Here is a 19,254-nt window from a genome sequence, read left to right on the forward strand (position 1 = left end):
ACCCTAGGATCTGATCCTCCACCTGGAAGGATGGAGGCCAATGCTTACCAAGGACAGAAGGGACACTTTCCCTCACCCAGTGAGGGCACACAAGCTGATTAAGATTGCAAGTCAACATGACCAGAGATAGTCGCAAGCCCAGCCTGAGCACAGCAGCTCAGCATCGCAGCAGGAACAGGGGGACCCATGAAAAAGTGCAGAGAGGAGCTGGGAAGGAATCTTAGTAAACAGGTCACTGGAACGAGGTGGAGTCCGCACAGGACACAAGGCCTAGAATGAGGCCAAGTGCACCAGGAAGCACCAGCAAAGTCCACATCAACACATGGATCACACATCAAGCCCACCAGAAGTTTTGTGACCTGGATTCTGTAGGATCACAGAATGGTTTACATTGGAAGGGACACTCAAAGGTCATATAGTCCCATCTCCCGGCTCCAACCCCTTTTTGCCAAGCAGGACTCCAGCTTGGTTTTATTGGAAAAGCACTCCCTAATACTTGCTTTTTCCGTCATGAGTCTCAGGTTTGCTTCCTGGAAATGGCAAGATCTCATTTCATTCCATTACATTCACTGATCTTCCTACTGTCACAAACGAGTCCCAGCCATGCAGGAGGAAAACTCTCATGTCAATTACAGCACTGCTCTCTGAGCACTTGGAAGTACTTCCAGAGATGTTGATTTCCAGGGGGTCAGTCACCCAGAAATCGCACACTTGCAATTCTTCACCATAAACACTGGACTTGGGGCCTGGAGAGGTGGTGAAAGCTCCACCCTTATAGGGGCTCAAAACCTGACTGCACAAGGCCCCTGGTGACCTGGTCTAGCCATGAAGGTGGATGTCCTGCACAAGCTAGAGGTCACCTCCAAGCTGGATGCCAGGGCAGAAGCTCCAGAGTCTCCTTCCAACCTAAATTCTTCTTCAGCCAAGTGCGTACATGCCCTGCCAACTTACAGACAGGCTGACAAGCCACATTAGTGAGGAGACAAGACCAGAAGCAAACCAGAAGTCTGGCCACAGAACCCTAATTCACTTCCCAGCCAGCTTCCATGGTCAGTCCTGATGTTCACTCTCATATTCACTTGGAGTGACTTTCAAGACTGTCCAGAGTCTGGAACAAAAGAGCTGGTATCACACAGTGACTCTCTGTCAAAGTCATGATTGTGCCTGTTGCTGGGACAAGGTGGTGTAACCCCTTCTTGTTTTTAAATCAAGCTATAGTATTTAAACTCATGGATTTCAATTCAATATCCCATCTCTGAAGGAGGGGTTGTTCCACGTGCTTGGGCAGCTTTCAAGTCACTGTTTGGCAAAGCACACAATCCAAACGAAGCTGTTTTGTGATTTCCAAGTCTACAGTTTGGCACAGCTACCCGTTTCCCTCCAGAGAAGCATGAAGTCAACATTTTTTATGAAAATCTTACATTAAGAACTTTTTAGCACCTTCATTTTGGATGGGTGGGATCAGTGCCATTGAAAACACATCAAAACTGCCATGAGTGCTGGAGCATAGGATTCCCTTATACCCTCAACTGCTCATTCATCATTCTATTCTGGTCTACACATGGCTTATAAATAAAGAAAATCCCTGGTCCACATCAGGACATGTTCAAAACTGTCCTAGAAATCCCCTGGGTAATGCTGAGACTTAGTCACTGGAGGAACATTTTCCTTGTGAAACAATGGAGATGGGGAAAAAAATGCTGTCAGGTTTCAGAACACCTCCTCCCAGCTGAGCTCTTACCTGCTGGGCTCAGCCTTGCTGGAAGCGCTTCAGGGATCAGATCAGGACAGACCTCTGCACATACTGCCCACAGATGGACTGTTTTCCCAGTTTTCAGTTTAGGAGCAGCTGGTGGGAATACCTCTGGCCACCAGGCCCTGTCACCCTCCCCATCTGTACATCAGCAGCCTGGCTTTACACACAGAAGCTCAAAGCCAAGCTCAGCTACATGTGCCCCAACACGGAATACCACCCATGCCTGAGACAAAAAGGAAACCAGCCACCATGTGGAGAATACCCTCCTTGCCCCTTTTCCTCATCCTCCACTCTGGAATCAACCCTCTTGATGAACCATCAGAGACGGAAAAAATACAGCATTGGGAGCTCGCTACAGATGGATTCCCAGAAGCCATTCCTTGTATCCACTTTTGATCCAGGATGCTGCCTTGTGTCCCAAGCCCACCGGCGTTCCCTCTTGAACAGAAAAAGCTCCTCTTGGTTCTTGCTCAAGGAATCGCTGCTGTTTCTTTTGGACAAAGAGAGGCAGAAGGACCATCCACAAACATCCAGCCCCTACAGATGAATTCACTCCTCCTCAAGAGGTGGCACTTACCCTGCACCCACTGCTCAGACACACAGAGAAGTAAAGATGACATCCTGGCAAGGTTAATCCTTACCTTATGTACACTTTTGGGATTTTCCAGCCAAGCATAATACATTTCCTCCACATAGTTTGAACTAGTCCCACTCAGAAATGGTTCGGCAGCCACCGGTGCACTGTAGCACCTGAGCTGTTGGAACGTCCTGGGTGCTGCCGGTCTGTGTTGGGAAATTGTTTTTACAGTCTGTGAGGCCGTCAATGGCCTCAGTTTTGCTGCACAAGTCCTTAAGTTAAGCATTTTTGTCCTGTTGCGTCACACAAGTTCCTGTTGAGGGAGAACAGAAGAGTGGGTTATGAACTACTTCAGGAGAACACTGAACAGAGACCACTCCCTCCCCCAAGCACGGAGAATCAAGCTTAAGATCGATTTTTAATTTGGATTAATCCATCCACCCTACCCCACAGCCAGGTCCCTGATGGCTTGGAAATGCATTTTTTGCTCAGTAAACTTGGCATGGCTAGGGCTGCCTCTCCCATCCCAAGCAGCATGGCACCATCATCTCCTCTGTCACAACAGTGCAAAGCAAATTTATCTGATGGGTAGCAAATTTATCTTGGATGAGCCACTGAACATCCAAGCCACCCACATCTCTTGATTTCAGCTTCTTCCATCACTCTCCCTCCCAGGGAGGTCTGGACTTCCATTTCTCTGACCACTCTGCTTGGCCAAGGTTTTCTTCTTGGTTTGTTGTGACGTGCACTAGGATAAAGCTGGGAAGAAACCATCTACAGGGAAAATCACTTGTAAAGTAGGGATATAGCAGTGCAAAGCACTTGAGAAGTGGGCTCCAGGAAAGACTGCTTCTCCTCAAAAGCCCAGACCCAGGAATATCAGTGCAGATGAAAGACCCAGAGAGGGGCTCTCCCCTGCTCAGAGAATCCAGAAAAGCAACCTGGAGCCAGTGTTGGACCTTTGAGAGGTCCCACCTTGCCGCTTTCAGCAGGACACATACTGGGAGGCCTGGGGTTAGCCAGGGATTTGCCACAGGGCTGGCCATGGCATTTAACACACAGACAACCAATCATCACAGCCCAAGCAAAGCACTGGAGATCGTCCTGAAGGAAGTGCAGGCACTTGGAGCGACTCTTCTTAGAGTTGCCCTTTCCACCCAGCTCCTCCCACAAGAGGCAGGACCCAAGGCTAGAGTGACCCAGCTGGCTGGTTTCCATATCCCAGACCAGTTTAACGAGCAGCAGCCCAATGTCAAAGCAGTTATCATGTGTTCACCACATTAAAATGAAATTTCACAAGAAACTAGAAAGAACAACACATCTTCATGACCAGCATTTTGCTAGCCAGCCTTCTAGGTTTGTCTTGCTGAATCTAGTTCAGATACTCATCTCTTCCCTGTAGTGACCAATAACAGGACCGAAGGGTTGCATCAGGGGATGTTTAGGTTAGATATTAGAAAAAAGGTCTTCACCCAGAGGGTGTTTGGGCACTGGAACAGACTCCACAGGGAAATGGTTAACGCACTAAACTGAGAGCTCAAGAAGCATTTAGACAACACTCTCAGGCACAGGGTGTGACTCTTGGGGATGATCCTGTGCAGGGCCAGGAGTTGGACTTGATGATCCTTGTGGATCCCTTCCAACTGAGAATATTCTGTCATTCTGTAGTTCTGGTTGCATAGCATGACAGGTGCTACACTTCCCATTGCAAACCATAAGGTTTCAGTTCAAAGAGCTTGAGGAAGATCCAGAGTCACCTGAATGCAGACAGTGTTTGGCAGATTTACCCATAAGAAAAAGAGAACCACTTGTTTCCACCCTGCCCACAATCACACCTGGCAAGAAAGGCCAGCAGCTGCAGGACCACAAGTGCCACAGCACTGTGGATTCTCCCAGTTCACCTCATCAGATCTACAAAGCAAAACACATGCTGTTGTTTTTCTGAAAGGCTGAGAAAGTTAGGGATGTTCAGCCTAGATAAAAGAAGGCTCCAGGAAGACCTTAGAGACCCTCATAGTCCCTAAAGGGGTTCTAAGAGAGCTGAGTAGGGACTTTAGACAGGGCCTGGAACGACAGGACAGGGGGAATTCGCTTCCCACTGCCAGAGGACAGGGTTAGATGGGATATTGGGAGGAAATTCTTCCCTGTGAAGGTGGGGAGGCCCTGGAACAAGTTGCCCAGAGAAGCTGTGTCTGCCCCTGGATACCTGAAGTGTCCAAGGCCAGGGTGGATGGGGTTTGGAGCAACCTGGGCTAGTGCAAGTTGTCCCTGCCTATGGTAGGGGGTGGAACTGATGATCTTTAAGATCCCTTTCCACTCAGAACATTCCATGATTCCGTGATATTTCAGCGAGCCAAATGAATCAGGTGCCAGAGCACAGGCATGCATATGGCAGGGGAAAAGCCTTAGGACAGAAGCATCATCATCATCTCCAGTTTCATGTCCAGTTTTTGGTGCTGTCACTCAGCAGCATCCAGTGACCTCTCTGGAAAACAGTGAGGTTAATGCCAGAGTTTGACCCAAAGTGAGCAGAACTACCTTCTCTTTGAGGATCTCTTGCAGGAAGGGTTAGCTAGGAGCCTGGACAGAGACAGGCAAGCTTGGAGCTGGGATGACTGCAAGTTGGATCAAAATAGAGAACCAGAAGCAAGGATGAACGAAACCGACTTTGAGATAAGGGATATCAGGGTCACACAGGAATGCAAAGGTCACACTGGGAGTGACGACTGAAGAGAGTGCAGGGGGGGAGCCAGTCACAGCCCGAACCTCACTAAAAGGCCAAACCCCAAGAATGCCCACAAAAGATGACGGCTCAGTGCGCGCCAATAAGCAGATCAACGTGCTAAATGTGACCCACCCGCAGCCGGGATGGGGACGTCAGCCTACACAGCAGGTACTTGGTAACGACTTGCGACTTAGAAATACTTTCAAGGTTAAAAACAGCACAAATTCCACCTTCCAGGAAGCGGCGGGGCCAGAGCCACCAGCTGCAGCCACAGCTTATCCAGCACCGGGCAACTTTGAGCCCGCGGCAGGCGCGGGCTTCAAGGTGGGCAGGGGCCGGGGCAGACCCTCTGTGGCCGCTACACGGCCGACCCCGGCCCACCAGAAGCCACTAGACATCTCCGCAGCCTCGGACAGCATTCCCCGACCGGGCAAACGGAACGAAGCGGATCCGCAGCGGGACCCAGCGAGGGCATGGGGGGACCGGGAGGGATCGTCAGGCGCGCGGTAGCCCCGGGAAAGGGTAATGGGACCCCCCGCCCACGAGAGCGCGCCAGGCCCGCCCCCGTCCCGCGCCCCCCAATCACCACCCGTCACCGCCGCCCGGGCTTGGCGTCCCTCGCTTTCTATAGGAGAAAAGCGAGCAGCTGAAGCTTTCCCATTGGCCGCAGGGCTGCTCATCTCGCCACAATCCCGCCCCCCTCGCTCCCCTCCTTCCAGGCGCCCGGGCGGCGCCAAGGACACCGGGGCGCGACCGCGGGCACCCGGCCCAGCGCGGCCCCCGGCGCGGCCCCCGCTCCGCTCCGCTCCGCTCCGCTCCAGCGCCGGCCCCCGTTCCCAGCCCTCCTGCACGGCACGGTCCGACCCCATCGTCCGGCCCTGCCGTGGAACCCACCAGCGTGTCCGTACACTCTGCTCGTGGCCCCGGCTCTGACAGCACCCCGACCACCGGTCCCGCCCGGCCCCTGCGTCATCACGTCGCGTCGCCACGCCCTTTTTGTCACGCCCTTCGATCCCAGCCCAATGCGGCTGCGCCGTCCGGCGTGAACCAGCGGGGAGGGGGCGGAGCGCGGCGTGGGCTGGGCAAGGCACGGTACGGCACGGCGCGGTATGGCGCGGGTGTGGCATGGGGTCCACTGTACGGTATGGGCCAGAGAACTCTCGGCATGGCCTGGACGCCCTTGGTATGGCCTGGGGACTGCCGCGCTATGGCCAGAGAACTCTCATAACAGCCTGGAGCCCCTTGGTATGGCCAGGGGACACCCACCGCGGTTCATGGTTCACAACCTTCGTCATGGCTTGGTGACTCCCATCGTGGCTTCAGGACCCCACCTGTGGCCTGGTGACCTCTGCCATGGTCTAGGTGCCTCCACTGTGTCGTGGAGGACCCTTTGCCCTGGGGCACCTCAGGGTTTTGGGGATATCCCACTGCGTGTGAAAACCAGTAGATGCCCAGCAGGGCCCTGGAGGTGCTCTGGGAGCTCTGCGTTTCTGGCAGTTTCCTGATGATGAGTCATGGTGGCCAGGAGCTGTGCAGGGCTGGATGGCACTTAGAGGAAGTGAAACAGGTGCCAGGAAAACACCCCAACAACCCAAGTCCACGCAAACCCGGCCACGCACATCCCCGGCCCTCTCAGCATGATGTAATCTCCGGCACACTGGATGGACCATGAGGATGGTCTAAAGGCCATGACTCTGAAGGACCATGTCCCCGGGGTGGCATGACTGGGCACAAGAAACTGAGCAGACACGAGGGTCCTGCACCCACTGGTGTTGGGGCAGTGAGGACAAGAGGGGTGACAGAGGAGGCACAGCTTGCCACGGTACCAGGGGTGTGGGCAGTGCAGGAGGAAGCCATGAAGAAATGGTGGAGAGGCAGCACTTGCACCACTGACACCTTCTGGGACACCCACAATCCCTGGCCCTGACAAGGGTGAGTGTCATCACAGCTGGGCTAGGGCTGGGATTGGGACTGGGGTTAGAGCTGGTGCTGAGTGAGTCCAGATCCCTGCTGGATCAGCTGACTGGCAGGCTGGCACATGGTCACAGGCCCCATACATCAACCCCAAATATCCCCTCTGCTCCCTGTCCCACTCACTGGCCCTGGAGCATCCTTCTGCTCTGCCCTTCTGTTCTGCACAACCCAGGTCGAGATCACCCCCTGCTCTGCCCCATACTCTGGTCCTGGAGCATCCCCTGCTCTGCTCCATGCTCCACCTCTCCACTGCACTGCTTGGGGACAACCACCCCAGCCCTCCACCCCTCCAGTCTCAACAGAGTAATTGAGCAAAACCAGGCATTGCGAAACCTGGAAATCCCACTCTGACAGCGCTTCCTTCTAGCGACTCTTGAAAACCAGCCACACTGACACCGGACTCAGAGAGCAGCCAAGCAACACTGCAGGCAGGACTAGCAGGAGCAGGCAGCCAAGCGCCTCAGAAGTTTGCAAGTACTGTGAAGTCTCTGCCCAGGACTCTGCAGTCAGTGGCAGCAATGGCATTTGTCCCTGATTTGGACACACTGGAGAGCAGCAGGTAAGAACAGACTTCCCAGAGAGGACTTTGGGGATGTGATGCTGCATTCCTGACCTTGACTTCACCATCTCTCTTTGCCTTTCAGCCTGAACGAGGAGACGTTGTATGGCCCCAACTGTCCCTGCCTGCACAAGGTAATGCTAGGGTCATGGGAGTGGTGAGGGTCCATGTTGTATGGAAGCCAGGCTCTCACCCTGCATCCCCTTTCTTCCCCAGAAGCCCCAACTGGACTTGGAGGTGACATCACCTGGAGTAGGCATCCAGGTGACAGTGACAAAGGGACACCTTTCCAGGACCTTTCGCCAGGCTGCCGTCCTGGTGGTTGCTGTGACCAGGCTCCTAAAGCAGCCATCACACGATTTTGCTGATAGTGACCTTGGCAGCTTCTTGGATGATATTTTTGGTACGAGGGTGATGTCAGGGGTGTCACCCCAGCCAGAGGATATTCTTGGGGGATACTCTTGGACCTGGGAACAGCATCCTCCTGATTGTCTTGCTCCCCACAGAACCCGTCTCCTTTGAGTGCATCAGGGGCAATTATACCAGGGCACCCGTTTTCCGCTACACTCGCTCCCAGTCCTTTGACATCCTGGACATTGACCACAAGTGCTTCGTGCTGGAGTCACCCACCCAGCTGGTGGCCCTGCACCTGCAGGGACCCTCTGCTGGACGGAAAGGTGAGAGCCTATGCTCCCATCCCAATGTCCCTGTCCCCAGACCCAGGACCACCCGGGAGCTACCCTGCAACCTCAGGATCACCCATTTACCTGTTCCTTCTCTCTGCAGTGAAGCTCAACATTGCTTTGTACCGTCCCCGGTCATCGCAGGGTGGTCCAGGGTCTGGAAGGGTCCCAGTGGCATTGGGTATCAAGGGCTACCAGCTCTACATGTCATGTGTGATGAGTGGCACCAAGCCTGTGCTGCAGCTGGAGGTGAGCAGGGAGTCTCACCAGTCCGTCCTCTGTGAGGCTGGGGTCTCCACTCCACCCTGACCCCCATTTCACCCCTCTTGCTATAGGAAGCTGATATCAGGAGGGATATTGAGAGTGTGGAGCTGACCCGCTTCATCTTCTACCGCCTGGACAGCCCAGCTGAGGGGACCACCCGCTTTGAGTCGGCTGCCTTCCCCGGCTGGTTCATTTGCACATCCTTGCAGCCCCGCCAGCCTGTCGGCATCACGAACACCCCAGACCAGGTGAACATTGCTACTTATGAGCTGAGTGGGCGCTGAGGACCCTACAACAACCCAACCGGCAGTCACCGGTTTTCAGGCTGTATGTACTAAGTACAATCTCCTGGGACACAACCCCCCTGTTCATCTATTTCATGTGAAATTAGCAGCTCTGGGCCCCATGGGCTCGAGCCACCCCAATCTGTATTTATTTATTTGTTGTGTCTCCCCATTGCTTTGGTATTTATTTTTTGTGCCCCCTTATTTATTTTTGCTTTTAATTTGTATGTGGATGGAGGTGAAAATAAAAAGTTTTCTAGGACAGCATTGCTCAGCTCATTGCTCATGGGGGATGGGGTTATGGATGGGAAAATCATTCTGCTTTGGCTGCTTTTTGGGTGAAAATCCAGGGAATTATGGGCCACCCCACAGCCCAGGGACCACCCTGACCCATGCAGGACCCTCCACCATCTGTCTCCATGCCCACACCACAGCTGGGAGGCGACTGGGGTGGGCATCCCACAGTGGATCGCCAGCAGCCCTGACAGTTGCCTGGAACTGTCATGTCTGCCCCAGCTGTGGCCAGCACATGGTATGGTGGGCCACAGTGCAGCAGGACAATGAGTGGCATGGCATAGTGCGGCGTTACAGGGTGTGGGATGGTATGACATAGTATGATGTGGTGTACCATGTCGTGCGATTTCACACCACACCATGCCTCATCATGTGGCACAGCATGGTGCAGTGTAGCATGGTGTGCCATGGCATTTTGTGGTATTGCACGGCGTGGTATGGCATTATGTGGCATTGCATGGCATGGCGTGACATTGCGTGGCCAGACGTGAAACGGCATCGCACACCGTGCCGTGGCACGTTGTGGCCTGGTTCAGTGCGGCACGACGCTGCTTGTCACAGGGTTGCAACGCGTGTCATTGCAGGCACCCACCAGCCCGCCCCGCCCCGCCCCCGACCCCGCCCCGCCCCCGACCCCGCCCCCGACCCCGCCCCGCCCCCGACCCCGCCCCGCCCCGCCCCGGTGGCTGCGACGACGGGAGGGGGCGCATTGTCACCACCCCCTACCCCCCTCAACCAATCACGAAGCCAAAGCTGGCGTTTGGCTCTCTCCATTGGTCGGTTTGAAGAAGGCTGTGGCAAATAAAGACGGCGCGGCGGTTGTTGGGAGTGCTGGTCGTCGTGCTGCGGCAGCGCCCGGGATGGAGCGGTCGGGAGCCTCGGATCTGGATCTGGATCTGAGGGATCCCGGTACTGGGGGGTGCAGGAGAACGGAGCAATGAGGTCCTGCGATGCGGGAGTGCTGCAACGTGCGGACTCTTTGGGGCGGGTACTTCGTGAGGAGGCCGCGAGTTCTGGGAGAGTGCTTAACTGGAGGCGGGCAAAGAGGGGCCTATGGGGTGGGTGTCAGGGGCGGCCTGGGGGGCTGCTGAAGCCTCGGGAGGGAGGCTGAATGGGGGCGGTGTGAGTGAGGGGGTGTGAACCCGCGGGAGGCGCCCACAAAATGAGCCCAGGGACGCGGTAGGGGAGAAGGCAGTGTGGGAGGACTGGGGATGTGTTGGGGGGGTCATGCTGCTCTTGGGGCTCAGTGGAAGCCTTGGGAAGCAGAGGGCAGGGGGGGCTTGACATGTCCCCAAAGCCCAGGGTGAGATGTGGGTGTGACGGAGGGTCACCCTTGCGGCTGCTGTTAGGAGCACAAAAGGACGAGGCAGGCCAACAGGAGGTCAGGCAGGAAAGCTTCTTCTTTAGTTTTCTGACTCCATAATATATACAATTTTACAGACAGGCCAAGACTGGCTACACAGGTAGCCACCTCTTCGACCTCGTTGGTGAACGTCACCATTGTCCTGGTTTAGGTCAAATTTGGGAGGAAACCTCTGAGTGGGGTTCCTCTGGGGATTAAACCCAAACGGCCCCAGCCCCAGCAGGTCCGGGGGGGGGGGGGGGGGGGAAATCCTCAGAGAAAAGTGGAAAAAACTATTTATTTAACAAACAAAATGCCCACGGGCATGAGGGATGGGAAAATTAAACAACAAAACCTCTCGCTGCTCCGAAGAGGGATGGCAAACTGAGGAGGTTCTCGCCAGAAGTTAGTTTCAGTCTTTCTGGTGCTGGAAAAGGCCGAGGTCCACCCCCTGGTGGGCCACGGATGCCGGATCCCAGAGACTTCTCTGAGTTTTCAGTCCAGAGCAGACTTAAACAGTCCCAAGAAAAAGACAGAAAAACAGTCCAGGAAGCTTCTTTCCCTCACCTAGCTAAAACTAACTAAAAAGGAAAAAAAAACCTCTCCGAAGTATCCAACACACCATCCCGAGGGAGAAAAAAAAAAAAATGTTTTTTTTTCAAAAACAAACTGCTCCCGTCTTCTTCCCTGCTCACCCTCAGAACCACTCTTAAAGAGCACAACCTACACCACACGCAGAACACGATTGGTGATACAGAGGCATCGTAGTCAACCCAGGACAACCATCAATCATCTTTCTCCTCCCAAAGAGGAGAAGTATGTAAACAAAGATAATTTTCTAAAAACATGCATAGTTTACTTGAAGCTGCGTGAGAACAAAATGCAAACAGTGGAAAGCAGTCTCACCCGAGGCAACAATCGGGTGAGACTGGGAGAGTATTAGAGACTGGGGCCCTGGGGATGGAGTGATGCTGGGCTCTGGCTATGAGATGCCCTGGTGCTGCAGCCAAACTGGGGGTGTCAGAAGTATTCTCTGTCCTCCTGTTGAGACACTCCTTGCTTTTTTTTTCTTACTTGTGTTAGAAGAGGGCATGAGTGCAGGCCTGTGGGATACGCAGCTGAAGTGGAATCATGGGCAGCATCTCTCGTTTTCTTCTGCAAACTGAGTCGTGCACGGTTGAGGTGTTGAGTGGCATCACGCTGTGAGTGTCAGGAAGCTTAAGATGGGCCTCTGGGCAATATCATGTCCGTGGGAGTTTCTAAGAGCAGCATTGCCAGGCTCCCCAGGCAGGGAGGTCGAGAGATGTGCAATGTAGTGTTTGAAAGTAACAGAAATTCATTGTCATGGGTACTCATTCTTGGAGTACTGAGGCCATGCTGTGTCCACTGCATTTCCTGTCATCTTTCTGCAGCGCAACGAAGGACGCAGCTGCAGAACTGCCAAGAAGCCGAGGAAAGGCTGAAATGCCCAAGTGCAAAGTAAGTTAGGAGGATGTTGGTCTTGGATGAGATAATACGTAAAGTTCTGTGGTATAGCTGGCTCTCCCCACTGGCCAGTGTCTACCTTCTCTGGCCTGTGTACAAAGAACACAGGGGCCTTGCTGTCTGGGCTCTGCTGCCACAGCACCCTGGCACCAGTCTATAGTTACTAGCAGCAGGAGCAAAGGCATGGTTTGAATGTTTGCATTTTCCAATGGCTGATGGTGTATCTTCTGTATATTTTATGAGACTCTGTGAAACTTTCTCATCTCAGCTCTTGACTCTGGCAGAACAAGCCTTGCTGTTAAAAAATTCAGATTTGGAACCAGATCTCGAGGAAAGGGTGATGGGAGTCTCACCACTGGTTTTTAATGGCAGCTTCCAATGGCCTTTGGAATATGTTAATATCAGGAAAGGGCATTTTCTGTGCATCTGGCAGGAAAACGTGAAGAGAAGAAGCAGGATCAAAGAGCAAACCAGTCCCTGTTGCCAGGCTCTGGGAAACACCACTAATAGAAATGAGAGAAGATTCATGACCTTTCTTTTTGGCATAGTGCAGCACTTGGGCAGAGCAGAAGATGGCCCTCACCCTCTAGGCTCTTTCTTACAGTTAAAAACTTAGGCAGGCATTAATCTTCCCAGAGGACTGAACTGCTACCCTAGAGCAGAGGGATGGGAGAACTACACAGCTGCTGCTGTCAGAGGGCTTCAGTTCTCTGCGTAGGAGGAGGGGAGGACAGAATTGTGGGAGCTGACAGTGGCTTGCTCTCCTACCTTCCTGCTTAGCTGTAGTGCCTGGACAGCTGCTGGGCTTGTGGATCAGCCACACTGCAGTGACCTCTGGTCAGGATTCTCTGAGGCACCACTATAACCTGCAGCATGGCAGCAGCATGGCCTCAGTTGTCTGTGGCACACAGGGGAGTTTGGGAGCCTCCAAACCTACTACCTGCCAGACCACCACCTGCAGGAATTATTTTGGTTAGTTTTGTTGTCCATGGGAAATTTTGTGACAACCTTGGATGTTAATGGCCTGTGTCGCTTTTCTGTTGCCACACAAAAGAAAAAGAATTAATAGTATGTGGTAGTATTCCTTGACAGGTGTTTGATTTCTGAAAGCTACTTCTAATCTCCTGTGTCTGAGACAACCAGCAGTGGGTTAGATAGTTAACTCTTTCTGCTTTTCTTATGGCTGTTAAATAACCTGATAACTTGTTGGACTTTTACAGACCCTTTTTAAAGGTCTGGACTAATCACCTGAATGCACCCTTAGAACCAGTTTCTAAACTCAAGCATGTAAGTAAGAAGTTTGAGTCCTTCATGCTTTAAGTGAGTCTGGGGAGAATGGGGTCCCCTGTCACGAATGAGTGTTTTCTGGTTGCTTAAAGAATTACTGGTAAATGTATCAGCAAAAGCAGGTTTCATATAAAAGTGAATGCAAGACAAAGTTCATTGTCAAGGTTCACTCTACTACTTACTGGATGGTAAAAGCACATAGAGAAAAAGCAAGCTAAAATTAATCAATCTAAAACTAAAACCAACCCAAAAATTCTGTGTGGAGGCTGAGGGAGTGAGGCAGAAGAAGGAAAGGGTAGGGACAAAAAGGAATAAGGATAGTCCACTGAGTCACAAGATTCAGAGCAGACTGCCTTGCTAATCTGAGCACTGGGCTTGACCAACAGTTTAGGCCTGAGGGTTCTAACAGCACTTAAACTTAACAGCACTTAATGAATAGGTTAAGTTCAAGAATTTAACAAAGGATTTGCATAGAATTTACTGTAACACAATAATAACTTGCTCACAGGCCTGACTTAAAAATCTAAAGTACTTAAGAACCAAGGAAAGCCACATTCATGGAACATTCACTCTAGCATACTTACACACACATGAACCCAAAGATTTTATACAAGGTATATATCTGTGAAAAATTCCCCTCAAAATCAGTGAAAGACTCATGTTGCTGCCTTTGTATCTTCTCAACACGCGAAGGGTTGAGCTTTGGGGAAAGGGGGCATCAGCCCAGGTTTTGTTGGCATCATTTGCTGTTCCTCCAAGTACAGCAAACATGAGAGTTTGCTGGCTCTGAGAAGCCCCACTCAGAGGGAGATGCTGGTCACAGCCCATACAGTCCAAGAGAGCTCAAAAGGTCTCATTCAGGATGACTTGCTTATCAGGTCAAAAGAGAATGTATTTTAGTTATCATAATTTTTCATCCTGGCTGCAATTCAGATCTGTAGCTTGCTTTGCAAACCACATCCTCAAGTCAGGGTCATGAGTTCCTGACTCCAAATGGGGGACATACCACAGATTGCTAAATAGCTGGCAGTGAGTCAGCTAGCTATTTTTCAAAGGAGTTTAGCCTAGTTAGGCATTTCAGTTTGGGAGACTGATGCTTTGCCCATGTCCAGGTGGGTGTTATGTTATTGTTGTATTGACAGCTGCTTTGTCACATGACTGTCTCCTGGGCCAGCTGTCAGGGTCTGACCAAGCTGTGCTCTCCTTGGAGCTGAGGGCTGCTTTGTCTTTCCAGGTTGACAGGAACAAAAAGGATGTTCTTGAGAATGTGACGGTGGGTGCTCAAGAGGATGGCAAGCTTGGAGCCAAATCCACACAGCACACTGGCCACACTGCTCAGAAGAAGCCTTCAAATACATCCCAGAGAGCAGGAGGGGTGCATCCAGTGCAGCCAGGGAACAATGTGACACTTCCTGCATCTGCACAGACTAGAGGCAGGGTCCCATCTTCAAGCTCTGGTCACCTAAATCCAGGAAGGAACCTGAAGTCTGCACGGGAGACTGTTACTGCAGCAGCACCTCAGGTGGGAAGTGACCACCCTCCTCCTGGGGCACCTCACTCCCTGAATGAGGGTCTGCAGGACAGGCTGGTCTGCCACAAAGAAAACCTTGACCCACAAACCTCCACATCCCCAGAGCTGATCAGAACTTTCCAATCTGATGCAAAAAGTCTCAAGAAGAAGAAGAGAGTCTTGGCCCACAGGGAAAGCTCAGCTGTAACGTCAAGGCCTGTTCTGTGTCCAAAAGACAGAATTAGTAACCACCAGGCTAAGGAAGAGCCAGTTCTGGATAAATTCAGGAAATCCCTGCCAGAATCAAAGAGCATATCTCAAAATACAAGTATCAGAACTCAGCCAGTGCAGCCCTCTCGGTTCCTTCCTGCTTCTGCTAATTTGCTACATAAAAACCCAGGGACAAGCCAGGGAAAAACTTCTACAGTGATGCAACCTGGTACAGCCCCAGGGGGAAGTCTGAAACACCACAGCCAACCTCTCCCAGTGAGAGGATTTCCCACCAAGCCTCCCACCTTGGGCAAGCCCCAGGGGACCACAAACCTGAAATCCAGCCTGAACCCAGGTGTCCCTTCGCCATGTCCAAGGCCCATGGTTAAAGAGGGTATGGACAGGAGGGACATGAAGGTGATGCCTCCTGGACACACGGCAGCATCCCAAGGGACAGGTCACCCAAGCCAGTCTTGCAGCATACACAATTCCAAAACTCATGTACTTGAGGATGATTTGAGAAGTCAGAGAAATCAGCTTAAACCAGAGCTGCTGATGGCAAATAGCATGCAGGCTAGGCACATTCCAAGGATCCCATCAGCTGCAGATCGTAGGTAAGTGGCAGCTCTGGCTGCCTGGGTCCTGTCTCCAGGAAACAGCAGAGTTCAAAAGATTTGACTGGGTGAACCAGCACCATCCTGTTGAAAACAGAGTCCAAAGTCTTTAGTCAGTGAAAGCTTGTTGGGAGGTTGATGTCCTGAAAAATAAGCGGTTGGGGATGATGTTGGGTGGCACCCTTGGTTCCTCTCCCACTGATTCAATAAGTGGAAGGAAAGTGTGTAGCCACTCTCCTGCTTTAGCCTCAAGGCTTACACTTGAGAGTGTTTTCCTTTCCCAGTCTAGAGCTCGGGTGTGTTTCTCAGATAGATATACTGATTCTTTTTAAGCAGCTGAAGTTGGCTAAAGAGAGATTCCAAGGAAAAACAGCCAGCTCTTGCCAAGCTTCTGGGGTAGTAACTGTGATCTCTTGGTCCTTGGACAGGAAACAGCTGGAGGAGTGGTTGGCATCCAAAGGCAAGAAATACAAGCGGCCACCAATGAAGCTGCTTCAGAAGCAGGGAGTGAAGCCATCCTGCAGAAAGGTCAAAGCAGGAGAGGAGCAAGAGAATCCAGAGCAGCACTGCCAAGCGAAGATCAACAACATATTAACTGAGTGCCTGGAGCTCATTGAGGAGGTGGGAATGGGAACGGAGCTGCTTGAATGAGCTTCTCCTCTGCTGGAGCATGTCAGGGGATGAGGGCCATGTCCCTCCAGTGGCTAAGAGGGATTGGGAACAAGTGTTCAGTTGCCAGAGGCAGAACATAGGAAAATAAAAGTCCTCACAAAGTTATGGGTAGGCCAAAGGCATGCAGTGAGCTGCGCTGACTGGGACAATGGAAAGGTACCGTGTCAAGAAAGACTCTTGTGGTTTAACCTCAGCCAGCAGCCAAGCCCCATTTAGCTGCTCACACAGTCCTCTACCAGCAGGACTGGGGAGGGACTCATAAGGGTAAAACACAAAGAATTCATGGGTTGAGGTAAAGACAGTTTAATTGGGAAAGCAAAAGCTGTGCACACAAGCAAAGCAAAACATTGACTCTGCTTCCCATGGCCAGGCAAGTGTTCTACCACCTCCAGGAGAGTGGGGCTTGGTCACATGCAGTGGTGACTTGAGAAGACAAACAGCATCACTCCAAATGTCCCCCCACACTTTATATACTGAGTATAGGGTCTGGAATATCTTTTTGGTCTGTTGGAGTCACCTCTCCTGGCTGTGTCTCCTCTCAGCTTCCCACACATCCCCAGCCTCCTTGCCACTGTCACAGCACAAAAAGTAGAAAAGGCCTCCATTCTGTGTAAATCCTGCTCAGCAATTGTGAAAATACTTGTTATCATCACATTTGTGTTTATCACAAATCCCAACCACAGCTCCATACCAACCACTGGGAAGGAAATTATTTCTACCCCAGCCAAAGCCAGCATGGGCCTTGTGTATGTTGCTGACAGTGTCCTGGAACCTGGCAGTGAGTCTCCAGCAGCAGCCTGGGCTAATTGAGCCAACTTGAGGTAGAGCCCTGGTGGGTGTCACAGCTTGAGGTAAGGCCCTGGTGGATAACAGTTGCTGGGAACACTGCTAGCCCTGCTCCAGGGTTTACTGGCCCCAATTAATGCCAACACTGAAGCCTATCCTTTGACACCCCTCTGGAATACTAGACTCAATTATCCAAGGGGAAGATAGAGGCAGGACAGCTTTTATCTGCTATGGTTATGTAGGAGACTTGCAAACCCAGACTTTTGAGGCCCTCCTCCTGAAGAGTGCCAGGAGCTGTGGTCAGGCACAGACTGCTTCCTGGTGCACACACTTGTCCATGCCATGGACACCTTTCTTCAGGCCCTTACCCTTCTCTTTGTAGGGTGTCCATGCAGAGGAGCTCACGGGAGTACTGTCCCTTGTGCCCCAGGCTGAGAAATTTGCCAAATTCTGGATCTGCCAAGCAAAGCTGCTGGCCCGAAATGGCCCCTTTGACGTGTTGCAGCTGTACAGAGAAGCAGTCAGTGCTGGGGCTGAGGTGAGTGGGGCATGCCAGCTGTCTGTGTTCTCTGCCTCTGCACTGGAGAGCTTCCTCGAGATCTAGGGGCCAGGTTTTGGAATGAGTTTAGCAGCATTAGTTGCTGGTGAAAAAGTCCTTTAGAAATGCCAGTCCCATTCCATGCCGCAGGATATGCCTGTACAGGGTGGGCACCTGGCCAGCTGTGCTGGGTGCTGATGGATCCCTCTGGGCAAAGGGGAATCCTGCAGCCTCTTCCTGCTGTCCTCAACATGGGGTGTTGTGGTGCAGCAAAAGCCTTTCCTCCTATTCAGCTGTAACTCTAGTCTCATTCCCATGCCAGACCTGCCTTGACCCACGTTCTGCTTTTCCTGCAGCCAATCGAGGAGCTCAGGGAAACTGTTCTCAATATTTTGAAGCATGCAGGCCAAACACCGGAAGGTAACCTGAGTGTTGTGCGTTGACTGAAGCATGGGCAGGCGGGGGCTCCCTGGTGTTGCCAGCCAGGAGGCAACATGGTTTATAGTCTGTTTCAGCACCTCCTGTATCTCCTCATGAGCATTGTGAAGGTCTGGAATCCTGATCTGAAAAATGGGACACTGCCTGGGTAGGGAGGGTCCTGGCCCAGCAAGCCTCTGCAAGCAGGCACCCTGCCCCTGTCCAGAGTGCCCAGGTGTAATCCCTCCCCAGCAGTCGCTCTCTGCAACTGTGTTGCCTTTTTCCTCTCCTGCCAGGAGAAGAGGTGGAGGAACCCATTCCTTGGGAGCCTAGGACACCCTGTCCAGGTGAGAGGCAGCCCACAACATCGACTCCAGGCCTGGTGGGGAGGCCTGTGAACTCCCTTCCCCCCTCCATCAAGTTACTGGTTACATCTGTGTCCAGGTAAGGCTAAACCTCCTGCTTGTGGTAGCAGACACCCTCCATGCCAGTGGTCCTCTGCAGGGTTTACCCAAGGCTCTTGTTCTCTCCATAGAGGAAGGGAATTCCTGGAAGGCCCAAAATTGAAATTTCTGACACCTGTGCGGCGCGCAGTGCGAATTGAGAGGGCTAGGAGTCACTACCCAGAGATGCTGAAGGACCATGACCCTGTGGTGTCATCCCTCAGTGAAATCCTGCATGCTGAGGAAGATACTTGCTTCTTCTTCCGGAAAAACATGGCTTTGCCAGAAGTGACAGAGCTAGAGGGTTTGAGTTCATATTCCCTCAAGAGCTCCTGAGGGGTTCCCAGCAGGGGCAGGCTGCCTGCCCACCATGCTGCCTTGTACACGTGCCCCTGGCTGTTCTTGTTGCCCCTCAGATGTAGAGGAGAGGGGATGGCACAGAATAAGCCTGTATCAAAGATTTAAATGCTTACATATATTAATGTTTAAATGGTTTTTCTTATATTTATGTTTAAATGTTTACATATATTAAAACTTGTGGTAGAGATGTGTGTGGGCTAGTGAATGGTGTGGAGACACTGGCTCTGTCTCCTGAGATTGTGTCCCTCAGGACTGCCCTCAGCTCTGGTGCCACATGACACACACTCTGGTTTTCCTGCTGTAGAATGGTGTCAGTCAGATGGTAATGTTCCAGGCACCTCACAGTGTGTGAAATGTCCGAAGCGATTTGGTCTGGAATTGCCTCGTGCCCTACCTGGACTCTCGGTGAGGTGCCCACCCAGGGACGCCAATTCTCATCATCACCCTGCACCAAACTACCGGCGTGGGCTTTTC

At 52.2% G+C, this 19,254-nt stretch overlaps 3 protein-coding genes across 8 annotated transcripts in view; 2 read left to right on the plus strand and 1 right to left on the minus strand.

The window, feature by feature from the left end:
• Window positions 1–6,050, minus strand: part of OGDH (oxoglutarate dehydrogenase) — a 32,100-nt gene extending 26,050 nt beyond the window's left edge. For all 3 annotated transcript variants that reach the window (XR_010745502.1, XM_066337139.1, XM_066337140.1), the window contains exons 1-2: window positions 5,953–6,050; window positions 2,398–2,646 (exon numbers count right to left, since the gene is read on the minus strand). Coding sequence is in view for 2 of the 3 variants with exons in the window: in XM_066337139.1 (XP_066193236.1) it covers window positions 2,398–2,619 (222 nt within the window). In the remaining variant the exon portion in view is untranslated. The remainder of the gene's footprint in view (window positions 1–2,397; window positions 2,647–5,952) is intronic.
• A 132-nt stretch (window positions 6,051–6,182) lies between these two features.
• LOC136372525 (interleukin-1 beta-like) lies at window positions 6,183–11,928 on the plus strand. Of its 2 annotated transcripts, none has more exons than XR_010745503.1 (6): window positions 6,183–7,591; window positions 7,677–7,725; window positions 7,808–7,994; window positions 8,098–8,268; window positions 8,378–8,865; window positions 11,871–11,928. XR_010745503.1 is itself a non-coding variant. In XM_066337164.1 (6 exons), the coding sequence occupies exons 1-6, from the start codon at window positions 7,551–7,553 to the stop codon at window positions 8,820–8,822; spliced, it is 807 nt and encodes a 268-aa protein (XP_066193261.1). In that variant the 5' UTR covers window positions 6,183–7,550; the 3' UTR covers window positions 8,823–9,086. The 2 variants fall into 2 exon arrangements, 1 of the variants encoding a protein (XP_066193261.1); XM_066337164.1 differs by lacking the exon at window positions 11,871–11,928 and having other exon boundaries at window positions 8,378–8,523; window positions 8,610–9,086.
• Window positions 10,035–18,963, plus strand: CKAP2L (cytoskeleton associated protein 2 like). 3 transcript variants are annotated; one of them, XM_066337142.1, is made up of 8 exons: window positions 11,186–11,937; window positions 13,164–13,230; window positions 14,465–15,564; window positions 15,993–16,185; window positions 17,405–17,560; window positions 17,917–17,980; window positions 18,274–18,421; window positions 18,513–18,963. In XM_066337142.1, exons 1-8 carry the CDS (start codon window positions 11,702–11,704, stop codon window positions 18,754–18,756), a joined length of 2,208 nt encoding a protein of 735 aa, XP_066193239.1. In that variant the 5' UTR covers window positions 11,186–11,701; the 3' UTR covers window positions 18,757–18,963. The 3 variants fall into 3 exon arrangements, with proteins under 3 accessions (XP_066193241.1, XP_066193239.1, XP_066193240.1); XM_066337144.1 differs by lacking the exons at window positions 11,186–11,937; window positions 13,164–13,230 and adding an exon at window positions 10,035–10,174; XM_066337143.1 differs by lacking the exon at window positions 13,164–13,230.
• Window positions 18,964–19,254: the final 291 nt, after the last annotated feature.

The sequence above is a fragment of the Sylvia atricapilla genome, chromosome 28 (genome assembly GCF_009819655.1).
Source record: "Sylvia atricapilla isolate bSylAtr1 chromosome 28, bSylAtr1.pri, whole genome shotgun sequence".
In the NCBI taxonomy this organism is placed as follows: Eukaryota; Metazoa; Chordata; class Aves; order Passeriformes; family Sylviidae; genus Sylvia; species Sylvia atricapilla.

What these genes read in the sequence shown, in the direction of transcription:
- LOC136372525 (XM_066337164.1), top strand. Translation starts at nt 7,551, where the DNA reads ATGGCATTTGTCCCTGATTTGGACACACTGGAGAGCAGCAG. An exon ending in GACACACTGGAGAGCAGCAG is followed by an intron (nt 7,592 to 7,676) that starts GTAAGAACAGAC and finishes TTTGCCTTTCAG; the next exon opens with CCTGAACGAGGAGACGTTGT. An exon ending in ACCCTCTGCTGGACGGAAAG is followed by an intron (nt 8,269 to 8,377) that starts GTGAGAGCCTAT and finishes TTCTCTCTGCAG; the next exon opens with TGAAGCTCAACATTGCTTTG.
- CKAP2L (XM_066337142.1), top strand. Translation starts at nt 11,702, where the DNA reads ATGTCCGTGGGAGTTTCTAAGAGCAGCATTGCCAGGCTCCCCAGGCAG. An exon ending in CCATCAGCTGCAGATCGTAG is followed by an intron (nt 15,565 to 15,992) that starts GTAAGTGGCAGC and finishes GTCCTTGGACAG; the next exon opens with GAAACAGCTGGAGGAGTGGT. An exon ending in GCCTGGAGCTCATTGAGGAG is followed by an intron (nt 16,186 to 17,404) that starts GTGGGAATGGGA and finishes TTCTCTTTGTAG; the next exon opens with GGTGTCCATGCAGAGGAGCT.